Source organism: Chenopodium album, chromosome 25, assembly GCF_948465745.1.
Source record: "Chenopodium album chromosome 25, dcCheAlbu1.1, whole genome shotgun sequence".
Classification (NCBI taxonomy): Eukaryota; Viridiplantae; Streptophyta; class Magnoliopsida; order Caryophyllales; family Amaranthaceae; genus Chenopodium; species Chenopodium album.
This window is the reverse complement of record NC_137858.1, coordinates 2,838,901-2,853,935: the sequence shown is the minus strand read 5'-3', so window position 1 is coordinate 2,853,935 and position 15,035 is coordinate 2,838,901. Positions and strand designations below refer to the sequence as shown.

Genomic DNA, 15,035 nt, shown 5'->3' with positions numbered 1-15,035 from the left:
CTCTTGAAACTTCGTGTCTGTGTATATTTTTTGGAATAGCTTTTCCACAAGGAAACCACTAACAAGTCTTCTTATGTACTTGCTGCACTTTGCATCCGCATCTATCTCATCCCGAATCCGCTTTTTCAACGCGTTTTCGTATTTCAACGGGAATTCAAATAATTTGGTATTGCGGGTGAGAAACCCATCGAAAAAACTGTTTATACTCTCGACTCGTTGTGTGGTCTTCATTCCGGCCCAAAAATATTCTTTCATGAATGCGGGAACCCACATATGCCTCTCTTTGTACAAACTGTTCAACCATTCATTGCTTTGCAACTCGAATGTCTCAATAAATTCAGACCAACTATTCTCAAACTCTTGGATTGTAAAACTTTCGTACACAATTCTCTTCAACATGCTTTTGAAGTCTTTGTACCTACATCACAAATATGACTATGAATCAACACCGAAAACGATATTACATGTCAATTCTGAACAACTTTTCCATGTTTTAATAGATGTTAGATAGGTTGTTAATAATTTCTTTAACCTAAAACTTACTATAGTAATAAGTCATAGATACTTGAGTATTGTGAATTATTATTGCATAATTAATTATACGGATCATATTGTTTAAAATAAACATTATCTATTGTGATACATGGAAGAAAATAATACGATCAGTAAATGATTTAACAATACTAACCTTACACATTCACCAATTGTAAAAAAAGGGGAAAAAATTGGAGGATTCATTGTTAAAAGGATGAAATAAATAAATAAATAAAACCCGACTTCGAATACTAACCTTTCACATTTACCAAGTTTTTCCGGAATCTTTCTCATGATGTGCCAGATGCACCATCGGTGACGAGTACTCGGCAACACCTCTTCAAGGGGCTTGCGCATAGCAGCTGCTTGATCAGTGAGAATTGATTTCGGGGCGTTGTTATTCATACACTCCAACCACTGCTTAAATACCCAGCGAAAAGTGTCACAATCTTCATGTGAGACAAGTGCACATCCTAACAAAATTGATTGTCCATGGTGGTTAACACCAACAAAATTTAAAAACGGAAGGTCATAGTCATTGGTCAAGTAAGTCGCATCAAAACATACTACGTCACCAAACTCCTCATAGGCTGCACGACTTCGTGCATCAACCCACAACACGTCTTTTAACCTTCCTTCTTCATCAATCCTTTGTGTGTGGTAAAAATTGACATCTCTAGCTTGCATTTTTTGAAAAAAATTCATCATTGCAACTGAGTCACCACCCTCCATTTTCGACCTTTTGTTTTTATAGACCTCATGTTGAAGGTCTTTAACTGTAAGTGCTGCACTTCCCGTCCCATCCTCCTCAATGCTCATGCAACCATGTATTTGGGACACCGCTACCCCTTGATCGAAAAAAGTAAATAGCTGCTTTCGAGCCATTGAAGTTAAGTGCTTCATTCGATACTCTTTAACAAGCCTTGCCAAGGAAGGATTAGGAATATGATTTGAATGCTCCAACTCAAGTCTCTTTATTTCCCACTGTCCATCATGATTAACACTTGCATACAACATCGCTTTACATTCACATTTCTTAGACCTTCTTTTACTCCGACTCAAATCATCCTCCACGACAATGCCACCCACTACACCACCAGAACCACTCATTCCCATCGCCTTGGCCCTCTTCTTCGCTTCCCTTTGTGCCCTCATGTCAGGTCTGCCATAGCATTTACACCTCCACGTTGTAGATATCCGAACTCTCTCCTCCCCTTTAGAATATGCACCTTGGACCCTACTAACTCCAAAACCAATTAACTCAGCATATTCTTTGTAATACAACTCAACATCTTGCCATGAACTAAACACCATGCCAATCTTCGGTGCTTCCAACAAATTATCAAGATTACTATCAACAATGGTTTCTAGTGTCCCAAAAGTTGTGATTGGAGACATACACTCGTTCCCTTGGTGATTGCATGTCCTTTGCTCGCCATCAACAAACGGAACACTTACGTCGGCAACTTCACCACTTAATCCATCGTAGCCCAAGTTACCCTGTTCAGTGCTCACCACCCTACACCTTACCCCGCTCCCCTTGTCTTGCAAAGTTATAGCATTACATATTGCACCCGGAGATTCCACTTCACCCGCAGATTCTAAGCCTTTCTCCATCACAATCACAAGATTATGACACACCACCCACAACAAATCAAATTAAATCTACAATCAAGCAACAACAAGCAATGATTACACACAACATGATTTATAAATATAAACATATATATCCATAATCCCCTAAAAACAACCACATATCAATATTATTCCCCGTAAAACCAACCACAATAAAATCTCAAATTCAACCAATGCAAAACATTTTAACTCAATCAATATGCACAATACATTGATTTCTTGTCAATACTGCCTAATTCCCCCAAAGACATCCACGCAATTTTGTTTGTTACTTATGAGCAAACCTACGATGACCCCCCGATCAAACAATATCATATAGATCTACAACCTTAGAATCATTCATTCACATGTAAGTCGTCGTCATCTTAAAGCCTAATCACACTTTCATTCAGAATATATACATTATTAGTCGAATTACTACTAATAATTGACGAAATCATTCACTTTCTCATTACACTTGATCATACCAACAAAATGGAAATTATATGCACTGATCTACAATAACATTATTGAAACTACAAAGACTTACCGGATCTAAAGATGTCGACCATTATCCAACACTCAATCTCTTACTTGTTTGAGCATCTCCAGTAGTTTTGATTGAAGCTACCCATTCTCGAGACTCGACTGCGTTCCTCAGCTACAACCAAGTAGGAAAATGGATATTTTGATTTACACAAAAAAAATTTGACGGCAGGTAGTTATCTTAACGGAGCTTCACTAACGGCTTAACGGAGTTGATTTCGCACGTGTCCTCCAACTAAGACCTATGTATGACTGCGCAGCCTATGTGGAAAAACCACTGTTCTACTTATTTACAATATGCCCCTATGATAAACAATGTTGTTCATCTTGAAGATGAATGGGGCACCCCTCCACAAACTAGTCCACTTCAAACTATTTGAAAATCCTTGCTACCATTCTCAAATTAAACTGGAATATAATTAAAGATACTTCGTATGTCATGTTCCTCAAGAAGTACACTTAGGACAATATAATAAAAAACAAAAAAACTTGAATCAAGCAAACAAAAGATCATACCTTATTAGCGAAATTGCCCTGATAGTTTGACATGATGCAATAAAAAATAGGGTGTGTGTTCAAAGACTTGAACACCGATCAAAGTAAAAAGTGATTAAATAAAACTCTAATAATTTAAGCAAGAAAATTTAAGAGAAGAGAAAATAGGAGGAATAGTTTTGTGTATTTTTCCACACTCTAATTAACACTGTATTTATATGCATCCAAGGGATTAAGTTTTTTTTTTGAAGAATAAGGGATTTAGTATAGTTGATCGTCAATTATTTATTTGTTGTAAAGGATAAATTCAAATATAAGAACATAAGTCCTAAAATAAAAGGGAGGTTATTGTTTTATATTTCGCATTTTATTTATAACCTTTACATCACCAAGTATTTTCCCAATAATTTACATTACCAAATATTTACCCAATAATTTATATTACCAAAAATCTTTCCAATAAGTTACATTAACAAAGAGAGTCCACTTCAATAGAGAGTCCACCTCATCAGTCAACCTACATTAAATGTCATTACATATGTTCTAATTGAATCTAGCCAAAAAGGAAATATACACACTTATTATCCATTATCAATTACTCCATACAAATTTACAAATAATGAAAACAAAAATCAATGAATGACTAATGACATCCATCATTTTAATTAGTCTTTTTTTAATTATTAATTTTTTTAATTATTTTTTTTATTGATGATGTAGGTCACTTCTAAAATTGAAGACTTGTCAATTTCAATTATAATTATTTAAATTTTTTTTTTTTAACATGTGCACAACCAAATTATCACAAATTTTCATATGTAGGTAGCATATGGTTTGACCACTTCACATATATGAATACATGAAAATCATTTGAATATACTAATATTTATAATTTTTTTGACGTGTTTTTTTTCGGGCTTTTTTTTAGTACTAAATGTCCATTTTATTTAGTGTTCATATATTTTTGTGAAATGTTCATTTTATTGGGTATGGTCTAGCTATTCTGGTACTCCGTATTATATGATAAATGTTCATATTTAATATACTAAATGTTCATCTTTCTTTTTTGACGTGTTCACTTTTTATTATTAAATGTTCATTTTTTTACATGTTCATTTTTTATTACTAAATGTTCTTTTTTTTTAACTAAATGTTTTTTTTAAAGGTTGTGGTCCATCAATTTTCTAATTATATGATAATCATGTTCATGTTCAGTATACTAAATGTTTTTTGTTTTTTACATGTTCACTTTTTAGTACTAAGGGCCTATTGTGATTGAGTGAGATTGACTGAATTGAGCTAAACTGAACTGAACTGAACTTGTTGGAGCTGAACTGAACTGAAAATAAGTTGAAGAGAACAGACCCTAAATGTGCATTTTTTTTTACGTGTTCATTTTTTTTTTTGAACAGACGTGTTCATTTTTTTTTATTAGCGAATGTTCATTTATTTACTTGTTTATATTTATTTACTAAATGTTCATTTTGTAGGGCAGCTAAGACTTATTGGATTTCATTATCATACAAATTATATATTTTGTGACTCCAAACCCACTAAAAAAAAAAAAACACTGAATCCGAAACTGATTCAAAATTTTGTTTTTAAATTGACAGAAATTGTACTAAAGCACTCCATCAATTGATGTAAAAAAAAAAATAATAAAAAATAAAAAAATAAAAAAGAGTACACTTTTATACTCCTTAGAATTTAAGGATGACTCGGCCCATGAATAGTAGTGTGCGATATACTCATATACCTATGCAGCCCATCTTGGTATGACCACTTAAACAAAAACTCGGTTTTGATTTTTTGCCTTGAAAAAAAAAAAAAAAAAAAAAAAAAAAACACTCTTGAGAATCAAGAGAAACAAGTTTTAATTTATTGCAATAGAAGTCACACAATAAAATGGGACTAATGAAAGATAAACAACAAAAGTTTCATTCTGTCACTGAAAACAAACATTAAGCAAAGTTTGCTAGAAACATACATTTATTATGGTTATGGATGATGAAACACATCACTCAACTTACTAATAAGCATTGCTAAAGTAACTTTTAGCAACATTATCACACACAATTTGGAAGAGGGGCATATTGTTAGACCCAACATATCTTGGTGTCTTAAACTGGTTAGGAGTATTTCCCATGTTCAAGCAATGCATCAGTATCTTATTGAACGTTCCCTTCCTCACAATCCGAAGCTCAAGCGGTCCAATCATTCCTACCCTACGGGAGCTCACATACCCCATCTCAACAAATGATTTGTCCAAACAGTTGCAACATTCCTTGAGAACATTTTCATCAGGCTCACCACTTAGCTCCCAGAATATGACATAGTGACCTACTTCTTTGGTTAAGTCGACATGGCTAGTGAAATCAATCAGGTCTACCTTTTCTGCTACCAATAACTTGCTTGCTTCTTCTACGGCCATCTGTAGATCTTTCTCAGTATTCTTGTCAATGTTGATGCAAAGCATGAGGTTTTGACGACATACATACTTCAGCTCTGGAGTCGAGTTGTGGAAGCCTGCTACCTTGACAGTATCTCCTAATCTGTAACGATATAAACCTGAAATAATAATAGGGAATGAAATTGTTGTCAGCAATAGACAAAATATATATTATCAACATCCTCTGTTAGGAAATTAGCCGGACTTGAGTTAATATATATCAAATTTCAAAATATATATATGAAATCAATCACAAAGATTAATCATACCTGCAAAGTTGGTGAGGATGACTTCATATTCTTCACCAAGTCTAACATCAGCAAGTCCTACAGGTTTTGGTTCAGCACCTTCATTCGTAGTCTCCTTCAAAGGAATAAACTCGTAGTACCCTATGTTCGGAATAACAACAAAGGTGGCCTCTTCAGGAGGTGATCTTGGGTTGATATTTGCCCCAATCCATCCTTCAGAAGCCGCGTAATCAGCACAAACCAAAGGTAATCCACCAGCATACCGCCTTAATTGTTTAGTGTAAGGCTCCATAGAGCCTGTCATTATCCCATAAACATACTTAATATTTGGGAAAAGCTCTGGTATAAGGCCATACCAATTGGTTAAACCCGAACATTTTCTAGTAATCATGTCAGCCAACTCAGGATTAGGCCTCAGAAGTTTGGACATAGCAGCACGAGTATTTGGGTCAGTCACTCTCTCGTTCAAGGTTCCAGATCGGATATCAGAGCAGAGATCTTCCCAAACTTGTTCGAATGTTTCAAAAGCTTGAACAATGCTATGAGCAAATGTTGAGTAAATACTCTCAATATCATTGTAGCTCAGTAGGCCGCATAGAAGATGACAGTATAATGATTCATTAAAAACAGGTCCGAAAATGACTTCGTCAGGGCTGCAACTTTGTGAACGAATGTTCTTCAGTAAATCTTTATATCCGCGGTGGCGGCAAACATTTGTTGCAGCAGTTCCAGCAGGAACTCCTCCTTCAGTTAAGAACGGTTTGCTACTGTAAAGTAGCATCAATGCTTTTCCATTTTTTATAGGAAACTCTCTGAAACCACCAAACACACAAAGTGTACAACAATTAAGTCACTAAGTAATAAGTATGTAACACTCCAATTTTATCCTTTTTTTTTAGTGTTTAGAGAGCCACAAGATCGGGGTGAGAATCGATCTCAGGATCTCTTGGAACCGAGAGAGAAGCTCTAACCACTTGAGCTATCCCTCACTCTCACTCCCACTCCAATTTAATTCTTGCGACTTGTTTCATTTAGTTTTAATTATTACTTGTTTGGGGTTCATATTCTTATGAATAGACTTGGCTATTAGACAGGGTGGGCCAATAGGTACTAAAAATTGGGTCAAAATCTAAGAATTTTTAAATACAAGATCAAAATATTAACCTCATTTAAATAGATGAGATTAAAAAATTTATTTCAAGTCAGTTCACTTCGGTAAATTTCAGTCCAAAAGAACAAGAAAGTCGTCTTACCTGTTTCGGAACGCAAAAGTAGTAAGAAAGACTTGGATAGTATTATCAAAGAGTTGATCATTGAAAGGTACATACTTGCGTTTCCCCTGAGTCGTTCCAGAGCTATGAAATTAAACCAACAAAACATCAGTAAAATCCTCTTAATTATTACATGAATTCCAACCCTAACAAAGATGAATAAAAAGAAATTTTAAATGAACAAAATTAATCACCTGACAGAAAAGGAGGAAAAAGGTTTTCCAGTAAGAATAGGAGTTGTTTCACCTTTCATGATCCTTTGAATATATGGTTCCAAATCCTTGTGAGCTACAACAGGTACACATTGCTTAAAACTCTCAGAGTCTGTTCTTCCATTAAGGCCTACTTCTAGCAAGTACTCGGCCGAGGCGTTTTCTTCTAGTATCTTCCTTAGTGTTTCCTCTTGTATTTTCACTGCATTCCTGGTTAATTCTTCAAACTCCTTGATCATTTTCTCTGGGCCAAATTCTTCATTTTTTTTCAATATTTCCACACCACCTTCCTACATAATATCAATAGTAAGTCAAATAATAAGTCATTCTAGGTACCACTTTAAGTTTTAGGTACCACTTTCAAGACTTTTTTACTAGTCCATAATTTTATATCATCTGGTGTTGTATTTTGGGCATGTCGTATTCCTAAATATGTGAGGTATGGTTAGGACAATGTAAAAAGTTATTTTGAATGAGCAACAAATAATCGTATTATTAGTCTTAGCTTGATGGGACGATGGGAGTACCTTATAAGCAAAATTGACTTGATTGTTTGACATCATTAAATCATAAAGCAGCTATTGCCTCCAAAGAGTTAACAAATGATTTACCGAGTTGTGCACTTAAGTAGTAAAAGAGGATGAGCTCACAAATGGTTGAATTAGTAGAGAATTTTTAAGAGAATAGAAGAGGAATAATTTTGTGTATTTATCATACTCTAAAATGTAATTCATTTATAAGCACAGGAAAACGGGGAAAGTGAAGTGATGAGGGGTAGAAAATCGTGCAACGATTATAAACTATCAATGAAAAAAGGTATATTGAAAAGGGGGTGAAAAGCATGCAATTTTTTTTTACAAAACTCATGATGAACATAATGTAATTTTAAAGAGGAGAAATCTATTTGATGGTTACAAAATTGAAAATAATGGGAATTGAATCAAGGGTGAATCAATGGAAAATAGTAGTAATACAATTAGAAGTGAGGGAAAGTTGGCGGAGAAACTCATTTAATGGATACAATTTTAAAACTAATGTGAATTGAAGTATGGGTGGAACTCGTTTAATGGTTAAAAAACTATCATGTGATGAAGAGTGGGAAAACTCATTTAATGGCTACAATACTGAAAAATTATGTGAATTGAAGCATGGGTGAAACTCGTGTAATGGTCAATAAACTATCATATGAAAAATCATGTGATGAAGCTAGAGGGAGGGGGAACTCATTTGATGGTCCTCCAAACTTTATAATAATGTGAATTGAAGTAGGGTGAAACTCGTGTGGTGGTTAAAAACTATCATATGAAATATCATGTGCTGAAGAGGGAGAAAACTCATTTAATGGTCAAAACCTTATTATAATGTGAAATGAAGCATGGGAAACTCGTTATTGACTACAAAACTATCAATGAAAAAAATATGTGATTTGATAAAAAGGGAGAAAAAAATGTGAATCTTTAACAAAACTAGTTCAACAACTACATACATAATTGCAAGCCCAAACCAAAATGGATTAATAGAATAAAAAATATTGCTAGGAACTTGTGTGCAAGCCCAAAACTTGTGCAATAATTGTAGACTTGATTGCAAGCCCAAAACTTGTGCAATATATATTATAGACTTGATTGCAAGCCCAAAACTTATAAAGTAATTATTATGGATCTGACTGCAAGCCCAAAATTTGTGCAATAAATACAGACATGATTGCAAGTCCAAAACTTGTGCAATAATTTATAGACTATGAAAAACATTTAAACTTATAGACTCTTTTTACAAGTGCTCACTAAATTAGTTAGCAAGCAAGGCTAAATTACCTAGTTGTTATGGAATCCTATAAAATTAAGGTCATGAGATTGTACTTGGGGCAAGGATCATTGATCCCTATGGTGAGGGTTGAAGTTCAGTAATGATCAATTCATATGGTTCTTCAAGGAGAGTATATGATAAGCATTTACACTCTAATAATCCTATGCACCATTGCAAAGGGTTTGAAGAAGTTGCTAAAACTCTCAAATTAAATTGGAATTCAAGAAAATATACTCCATATGTCATGTTCATAAATATAAGAGGTACAATAAGAATTATTTTAAAAATTATCTTGAATCAACTAAATTAAAAATCACAGTTTAATGTTAGTGAAATAAAGGGAGTACCTTATAAGCAAAATTGCCCTGATAGTCTGCCATGATGCAATAAAAAAAGAAAATGATGCTTTGAATTGCGCACTCAGAGCAAAAAGTGACTGAAACTCAACAAGTAAGAAATATTAAGAGATGAGAGAAAATAGGAGAAATAGTTTTGTGTATGCTCCACACTCTAATTAACAATTTATTTATAATGTTAGAGATGGATAAAGTTTTACAAAAAATATTCCCAATAATTTACAATACCAAAATCATCCCAATAATCTACATTACCAAAGATAGTTCACTTCAAGAAAGAGTCCACCTCATCATTCTACCTACATTAAATGTCATTAAAATTATGCCATAAATTTATCCAATTATATCCCTACCAAAAAGGAATTATATATACAATTATTATCCATGTATCAAATACGGAGTAATATTTTTGTTTCATAATAATAGTAATAGTTTGATTATTCTTTCAAAAAAAAAATAGTAATATTTTGATTAACACACATGTCAAAGCACAATTTTGACTACTAATATAATTTCAGTGTGAAAAAATAGGGCTAAAAGGGGAACATGAAAGACCAAATAATAAAACTTAGCTTCCATTCTATAATTCTATCATTATGAAAAACATTAAGTAACATTTACTAAAAACATACACTGATGAATGATGATACAAATTTCTCTACTAATATGCAGTACTAAAATAACTTTTAACAACATTATTACACACAATTTGTAACAGTGGCTTATTGTTAGACCCAACACATCTTGGTGTCTTAAACTGGTTCAGAGTATTCCCCATGCTCAAGCAATGCAACAGTATCTTATAGAAGGTTCCCTTCTTCACAATCCTTAGCTCGAGAGGTCCAATCGTTCCCACCTTGCGCGAGCTAACATAACCGGCATCAGCAAAAGATCGGTCCAAGCAGTTACAACACTCCTTAAGAACATTTTCATCAGGTTCACCACTTAACTCCCAAAATATGACATAGTGACCTACTTCTTTGGTCACATCTACATGGCTGGTGAAATCAATCAGGTCTATCTTTTCGGCTACCAACAACTTGCTTGCTTCTTCCACGGCGAGTTGTAGATCTTTCTCGGTGTTCTTGTCGATGTTGATGCTAAGCATAAGGTTCTGACGACACACGAATTTCAGCTCAGGGGTGGAGTTGTGGAACCCCATTACCTTGACAGCATCTCCTAGCCTGTAACGATATAAGCCTGCAAGTATAATAGGGACATTTTATTATACTTCAGCAATTTTATTTAAGTATGTTATGAACTAAAATATCAACAATATAGCTAGGAATTTGATGTTGACTTGAAATTGACAGGAAAACAAACTTAGATTATTGATCAACCAATAAATAATTCATAAGCTAAGATCATGAATTGAAAGAAAAAAAAAGAAAAAGCAGAGCAAAAAAGTCAGAATCACAGCTGGATTAGTATATTTTTGATAAGGTTTAAGGAATATTTTACTTCTTTCAAAGCATCTTTCCAAGAATCATATACTAATAATACTTTGTTTTCATGAATTATTTTGATCAACTTGTAGAAACTTTTGATGGGCTATTCATTATTATGTTAAGCTTCTTTGGGATAATAAAGGTCTCCACTAAGATATGGCTGCACTCTAGCAGTTATCCTCTGCGGTAATGTGCAAGGCACTATGTTGCACAAATCTTCGATCCCATTTTTTGTGTACCATCTATGTGTCGTTTTATAATCTAGTTTATAGGCTGATATCATAGTCCTATGACCTACCAATTTAGTAGACTACAACTTTCTTATTAAAATTCCAATATACATTATTCACAAATTAAAATAAGGGATTTATATGGTTCACAAAAAGTAAAATAAAGGAATTTATTATGTGACGACAAGGGAGGAATGGAGCCCACCCGACCGTCGTGGCCCCATCTTCCCCTGACTACACTATACAGAGCACAACTAAGCAGGGGATCCTGAATCAGGATAGGAGGCTAATCAAAAACTAGCAGGAAAATTTTGGTCAAGTGAATTCAGACTACGATTCCACCAGTAGGCAACAACAAAATGCTATTGGACAAAGACATCATCAGACTATGATATTCTCACATAAAGATGATTAAATTTGACAAATATATACTATGGTCCATGAATATCAACTAGATCTAGAATCTAAATTAGATGCATAATATAAGGTTTTTATTATGTTTTGGAGTGACTAGTCCAATATATTCTCTAACCAAACGTAAGTGTCCAAGTGTATGCACTGTGCTTGAACATTATAAATGACTTTGATCTTGATAGTGAAATATGATTAGTGAGCATAACCCCTTTTCCTACAGGCTGTTTGCTATTAGCCTATTATCTTCCAAATCAACAAATTGCTTAATTCAAATTATGAAGAAATACAACAAAGGAAATTGGTCCCAGGGTAACCAAATAACACGACAAGTCTATTAGTGTAACTAGCTAGACAACTACTCGTGAAAGTCGTAATGTCTAATGGCCATAATGGGGGATGACACGTACGGTCTTTATAAGTTACTAGCCGGATTTGAATAAAACATGTGGAGTAGCATTAACATTGGTTTATAGACCATAATAATTAAAATAATTACAAGGATTATCATACCTGCAAAGTTGGTAAGGATGATTTCATATTCTTCGCCAAGTTTAACCTCAGTTAGTCCTACAGGCTTTGGTTCAGCACCTCCATTCCTAGTCTCGTTCAAAGGGATGAACTCGAAGTATCCTATATTCGGAAGAACAGCAAAGGTGGCCTCTTCAGGAGGTGATCTTGGGTTAACATTTGCTGCAATCCAGCCTTCTGAAGCCCCATAATCAGCACACACCAAAGGCAACCAACCAGCATACCGCCTTAATTGCTTAATGTAAGGCTCCATAGAGCCTGTCATGATCCCATAAACATACTTAGCATTCGGAAAAAGCTCTGGTATTAGGCCATACCATTTGCTTAAACCCGAGCATTTTTCAACTATCATGTCAGCCAACTCGGGGTTAGGCTTAAGCAGTTTGGACATAGCAGCACGAGTTATTGGGTCAGTGACTCTCTCATCCAAACTTCCAAATCGAATATCAAAGCAAAGATTTTCCCAAACTTGTTCGAATGTTTGGAATGCTTGAACAAGGCTATGAGCAAATGTTGATGAAATAATTTGGACGTCGTTGCAGTTCAGTAAGCCACACAGGAGATGACAGTATAACGATTGATGAAAATCAGACCCGAAAATGACTTCATCAGGGCTGCAACTTTGGGATTGAATGCCCTTCATTAACTCTCTATATTTCGGGTGGCGAAAAACATTCGTTGTTGCAGTTCCAGCAGGAAGGCCTCCTTCAGTAATGAACTGTCTGCTACTGTAAAGGAAAACCAATGCTTTTCCATTTTCTATAGGAAATTCTCTGCAATCAAAACAAAAGTGTACAACATTTGAGTCGTCAAATATGTAAACCAATCCAATTTTACTCTAAACTGTTACATTGAGCCTTAATAATACTCGTGTCGGATACTTGACACTCCGAAGTAGGTAAGGACAATCGAACACTCCATAGAAATTAAAGTAAAGAATCTAAAAGAAATTAAATATCTCAAATCTTAAAAGTGAGCAGATACTTGACATAATCAAGCAAATAATACTTTATTCTCTAACTACTTTCTATTTTGCAACTCTATAGATAGAAATAAAAAAAATATCTACCTGTTTCGGTACGCAAAAGAAGTATGATAGATTTGCATAGTAGTATCAAAGAGCTGATCATTGAATGGTACAAATTTTCGCTTCCCTTGAGTCGTCCCAGAGCTGCAATGAATCAATCAACCATATGAGTCAGCTGAGTATAATACCTACTACCTAGAGAGGATCCCAATCCTAACAACAATGACTCAAAAGACTTAATAAGAAAACGACTGGACAGCCATATGAACGAGCTGAGTATAGTACCTATAGAGGATCTCGACCCTAACAAGTAACAACAATGACTCAATAGACTTAAAACATAATTAAAACGACTAATGAACCATATGAATGAGCTGAGTATAGTACCTAGAGAGGATCCCGACCCTAACAACAATGACTCGAAAGACCTAAAATAATAAAACAACTAGACAACCATATGAATGAGCTGAGTATAGTACCTCAAAGAAAGAGTTAGAACAGGTTTTCCAGTAAGAATAGGAGAAGAATCTCCATCCATAATTCTTTGAATAAAAGGTTCTAAATCCTTGTGATTTACAATAGGAACACATTGCTTAAAACTCTCAGAGTCTGTTCTTCCATTAAGGCCTACTTGTTGCAAATACTCGGCCGGGGCGTTTTCTTCCAGAATCTTCCTCAGTGTTTCCTCCTGTACTTTCCCTGCATTCTTGCTTAGTTCTTCAAACTCCTTGATCACTTTCTCAAAGTCAAATTCTCCAATTTTTTCCAACATTTTTACAACAACCTTAATTAACCTCCTGCACAAAAATAGTAACCAATTAACATTAGTATTGATATTATTATTATTATTATTATTTATCTTTTCTAATAATAATATGAAATAATTATAATTTGTAATAACAGAATTAAAGTTGAAGGGGTTAAAAAGTGAAGGAAGTCTTTCAAAGTTTAGTCAACAAGTCAGCTGCTGATGTTCATAGATAAAAAGTGAGTAATTTTTCTAGAAAAATTCAGATTGATTTTGATTAAAAGGAATATGATTTATTTTGGGTATTAATTACAAAAGATTTGGTGGTTGCCTAAAATAAAATAAAAGGTGAAAAGATCAAAATCTAGAAAAGTTAAATAGCTCAAAAATAGTATATTCTCAAGGGAATTTATTCACAAAGGTATAAATTAACAGAAATAAATGAAATTTGTTTTCAGAAATCCAAAATTAATCATAAGAATCTTCCTCAGAGTTTGGACCTGTAAGTTTCCTGAATCAGAAATCATTCAATCCATTAAATTAAAAACAAATAGAAATTAAAGTCAACAAAAGTAGTAATTAGTACTATGAATTTATCAAAGAAAAACGAAAACAAAAAAAATATTACCTGAAATATTAGCTGATAAACAGAGGAAGAAGAAGAGAAGAAGAAGAAATGGGGGATATAATACTGTTTGGGAGCACAAAGAGTCAAAAGAGATAAAAAAAAAAAAAAGGAAATTTAAAAAAGAACTTTTTTATTTATTATCTATTTATTTTATAGTATTTGCTTCAATCACTATCTTTATCTCACTAAAAACATTTGGTTGAAGAGAGAGAAAATTGAAGAAAAGAAGTGATCAAATACTGGTGAAGAAGGAAGATTCCTGGGTTTTGGGTTGGTTTGAGAAGTTCAATTTATAGTATTGGAGTATTACTCTTACTTGTACTTCGTATTATTTTTTTTATGGCATCTTGTTTCTCAACCATTCACCAGTTCACCACCGTCCACCTTGCACGTATTTCGTACCTTGTACAATACGAGTATTTCGTACTTTGTATTTAATTTCTTTTGGAAAATGCTAGAGGTCACAATTCACAAATAACGA

The 15,035-nt window shown here is 34.0% G+C and overlaps 2 protein-coding genes across 2 annotated transcripts; both read right to left on the bottom strand.

The window, feature by feature from the left end:
* Window positions 1-5,008: 5,008 nt before the first annotated feature.
* LOC145614636 (jasmonoyl--L-amino acid synthetase JAR4-like) lies at window positions 5,009-8,288 on the bottom strand. Its single transcript, XM_081669698.1, has 5 exons — window positions 7,897-8,288; window positions 7,352-7,659; window positions 7,140-7,241; window positions 5,908-6,698; window positions 5,009-5,757 (listed from the first exon to the last, which is right to left on the bottom strand). Exons 1-5 carry the CDS (start codon window positions 7,930-7,932, stop codon window positions 5,219-5,221), a joined length of 1,776 nt encoding a protein of 591 aa, XP_081525824.1. The 5' UTR covers window positions 7,933-8,288; the 3' UTR covers window positions 5,009-5,218.
* A 1,802-nt stretch (window positions 8,289-10,090) lies between these two features.
* Window positions 10,091-14,822, bottom strand: LOC145613282 (jasmonoyl--L-amino acid synthetase JAR4-like). Its single transcript, XM_081668359.1, has 5 exons — window positions 14,555-14,822; window positions 13,658-13,975; window positions 13,221-13,322; window positions 12,134-12,924; window positions 10,091-10,731 (listed from the first exon to the last, which is right to left on the bottom strand). The coding sequence occupies exons 2-5, from the start codon at window positions 13,948-13,950 to the stop codon at window positions 10,193-10,195; spliced, it is 1,725 nt and encodes a 574-aa protein (XP_081524485.1). The 5' UTR covers window positions 13,951-13,975; window positions 14,555-14,822; the 3' UTR covers window positions 10,091-10,192.
* Between the last annotated feature and the right edge of the window lie 213 nt (window positions 14,823-15,035).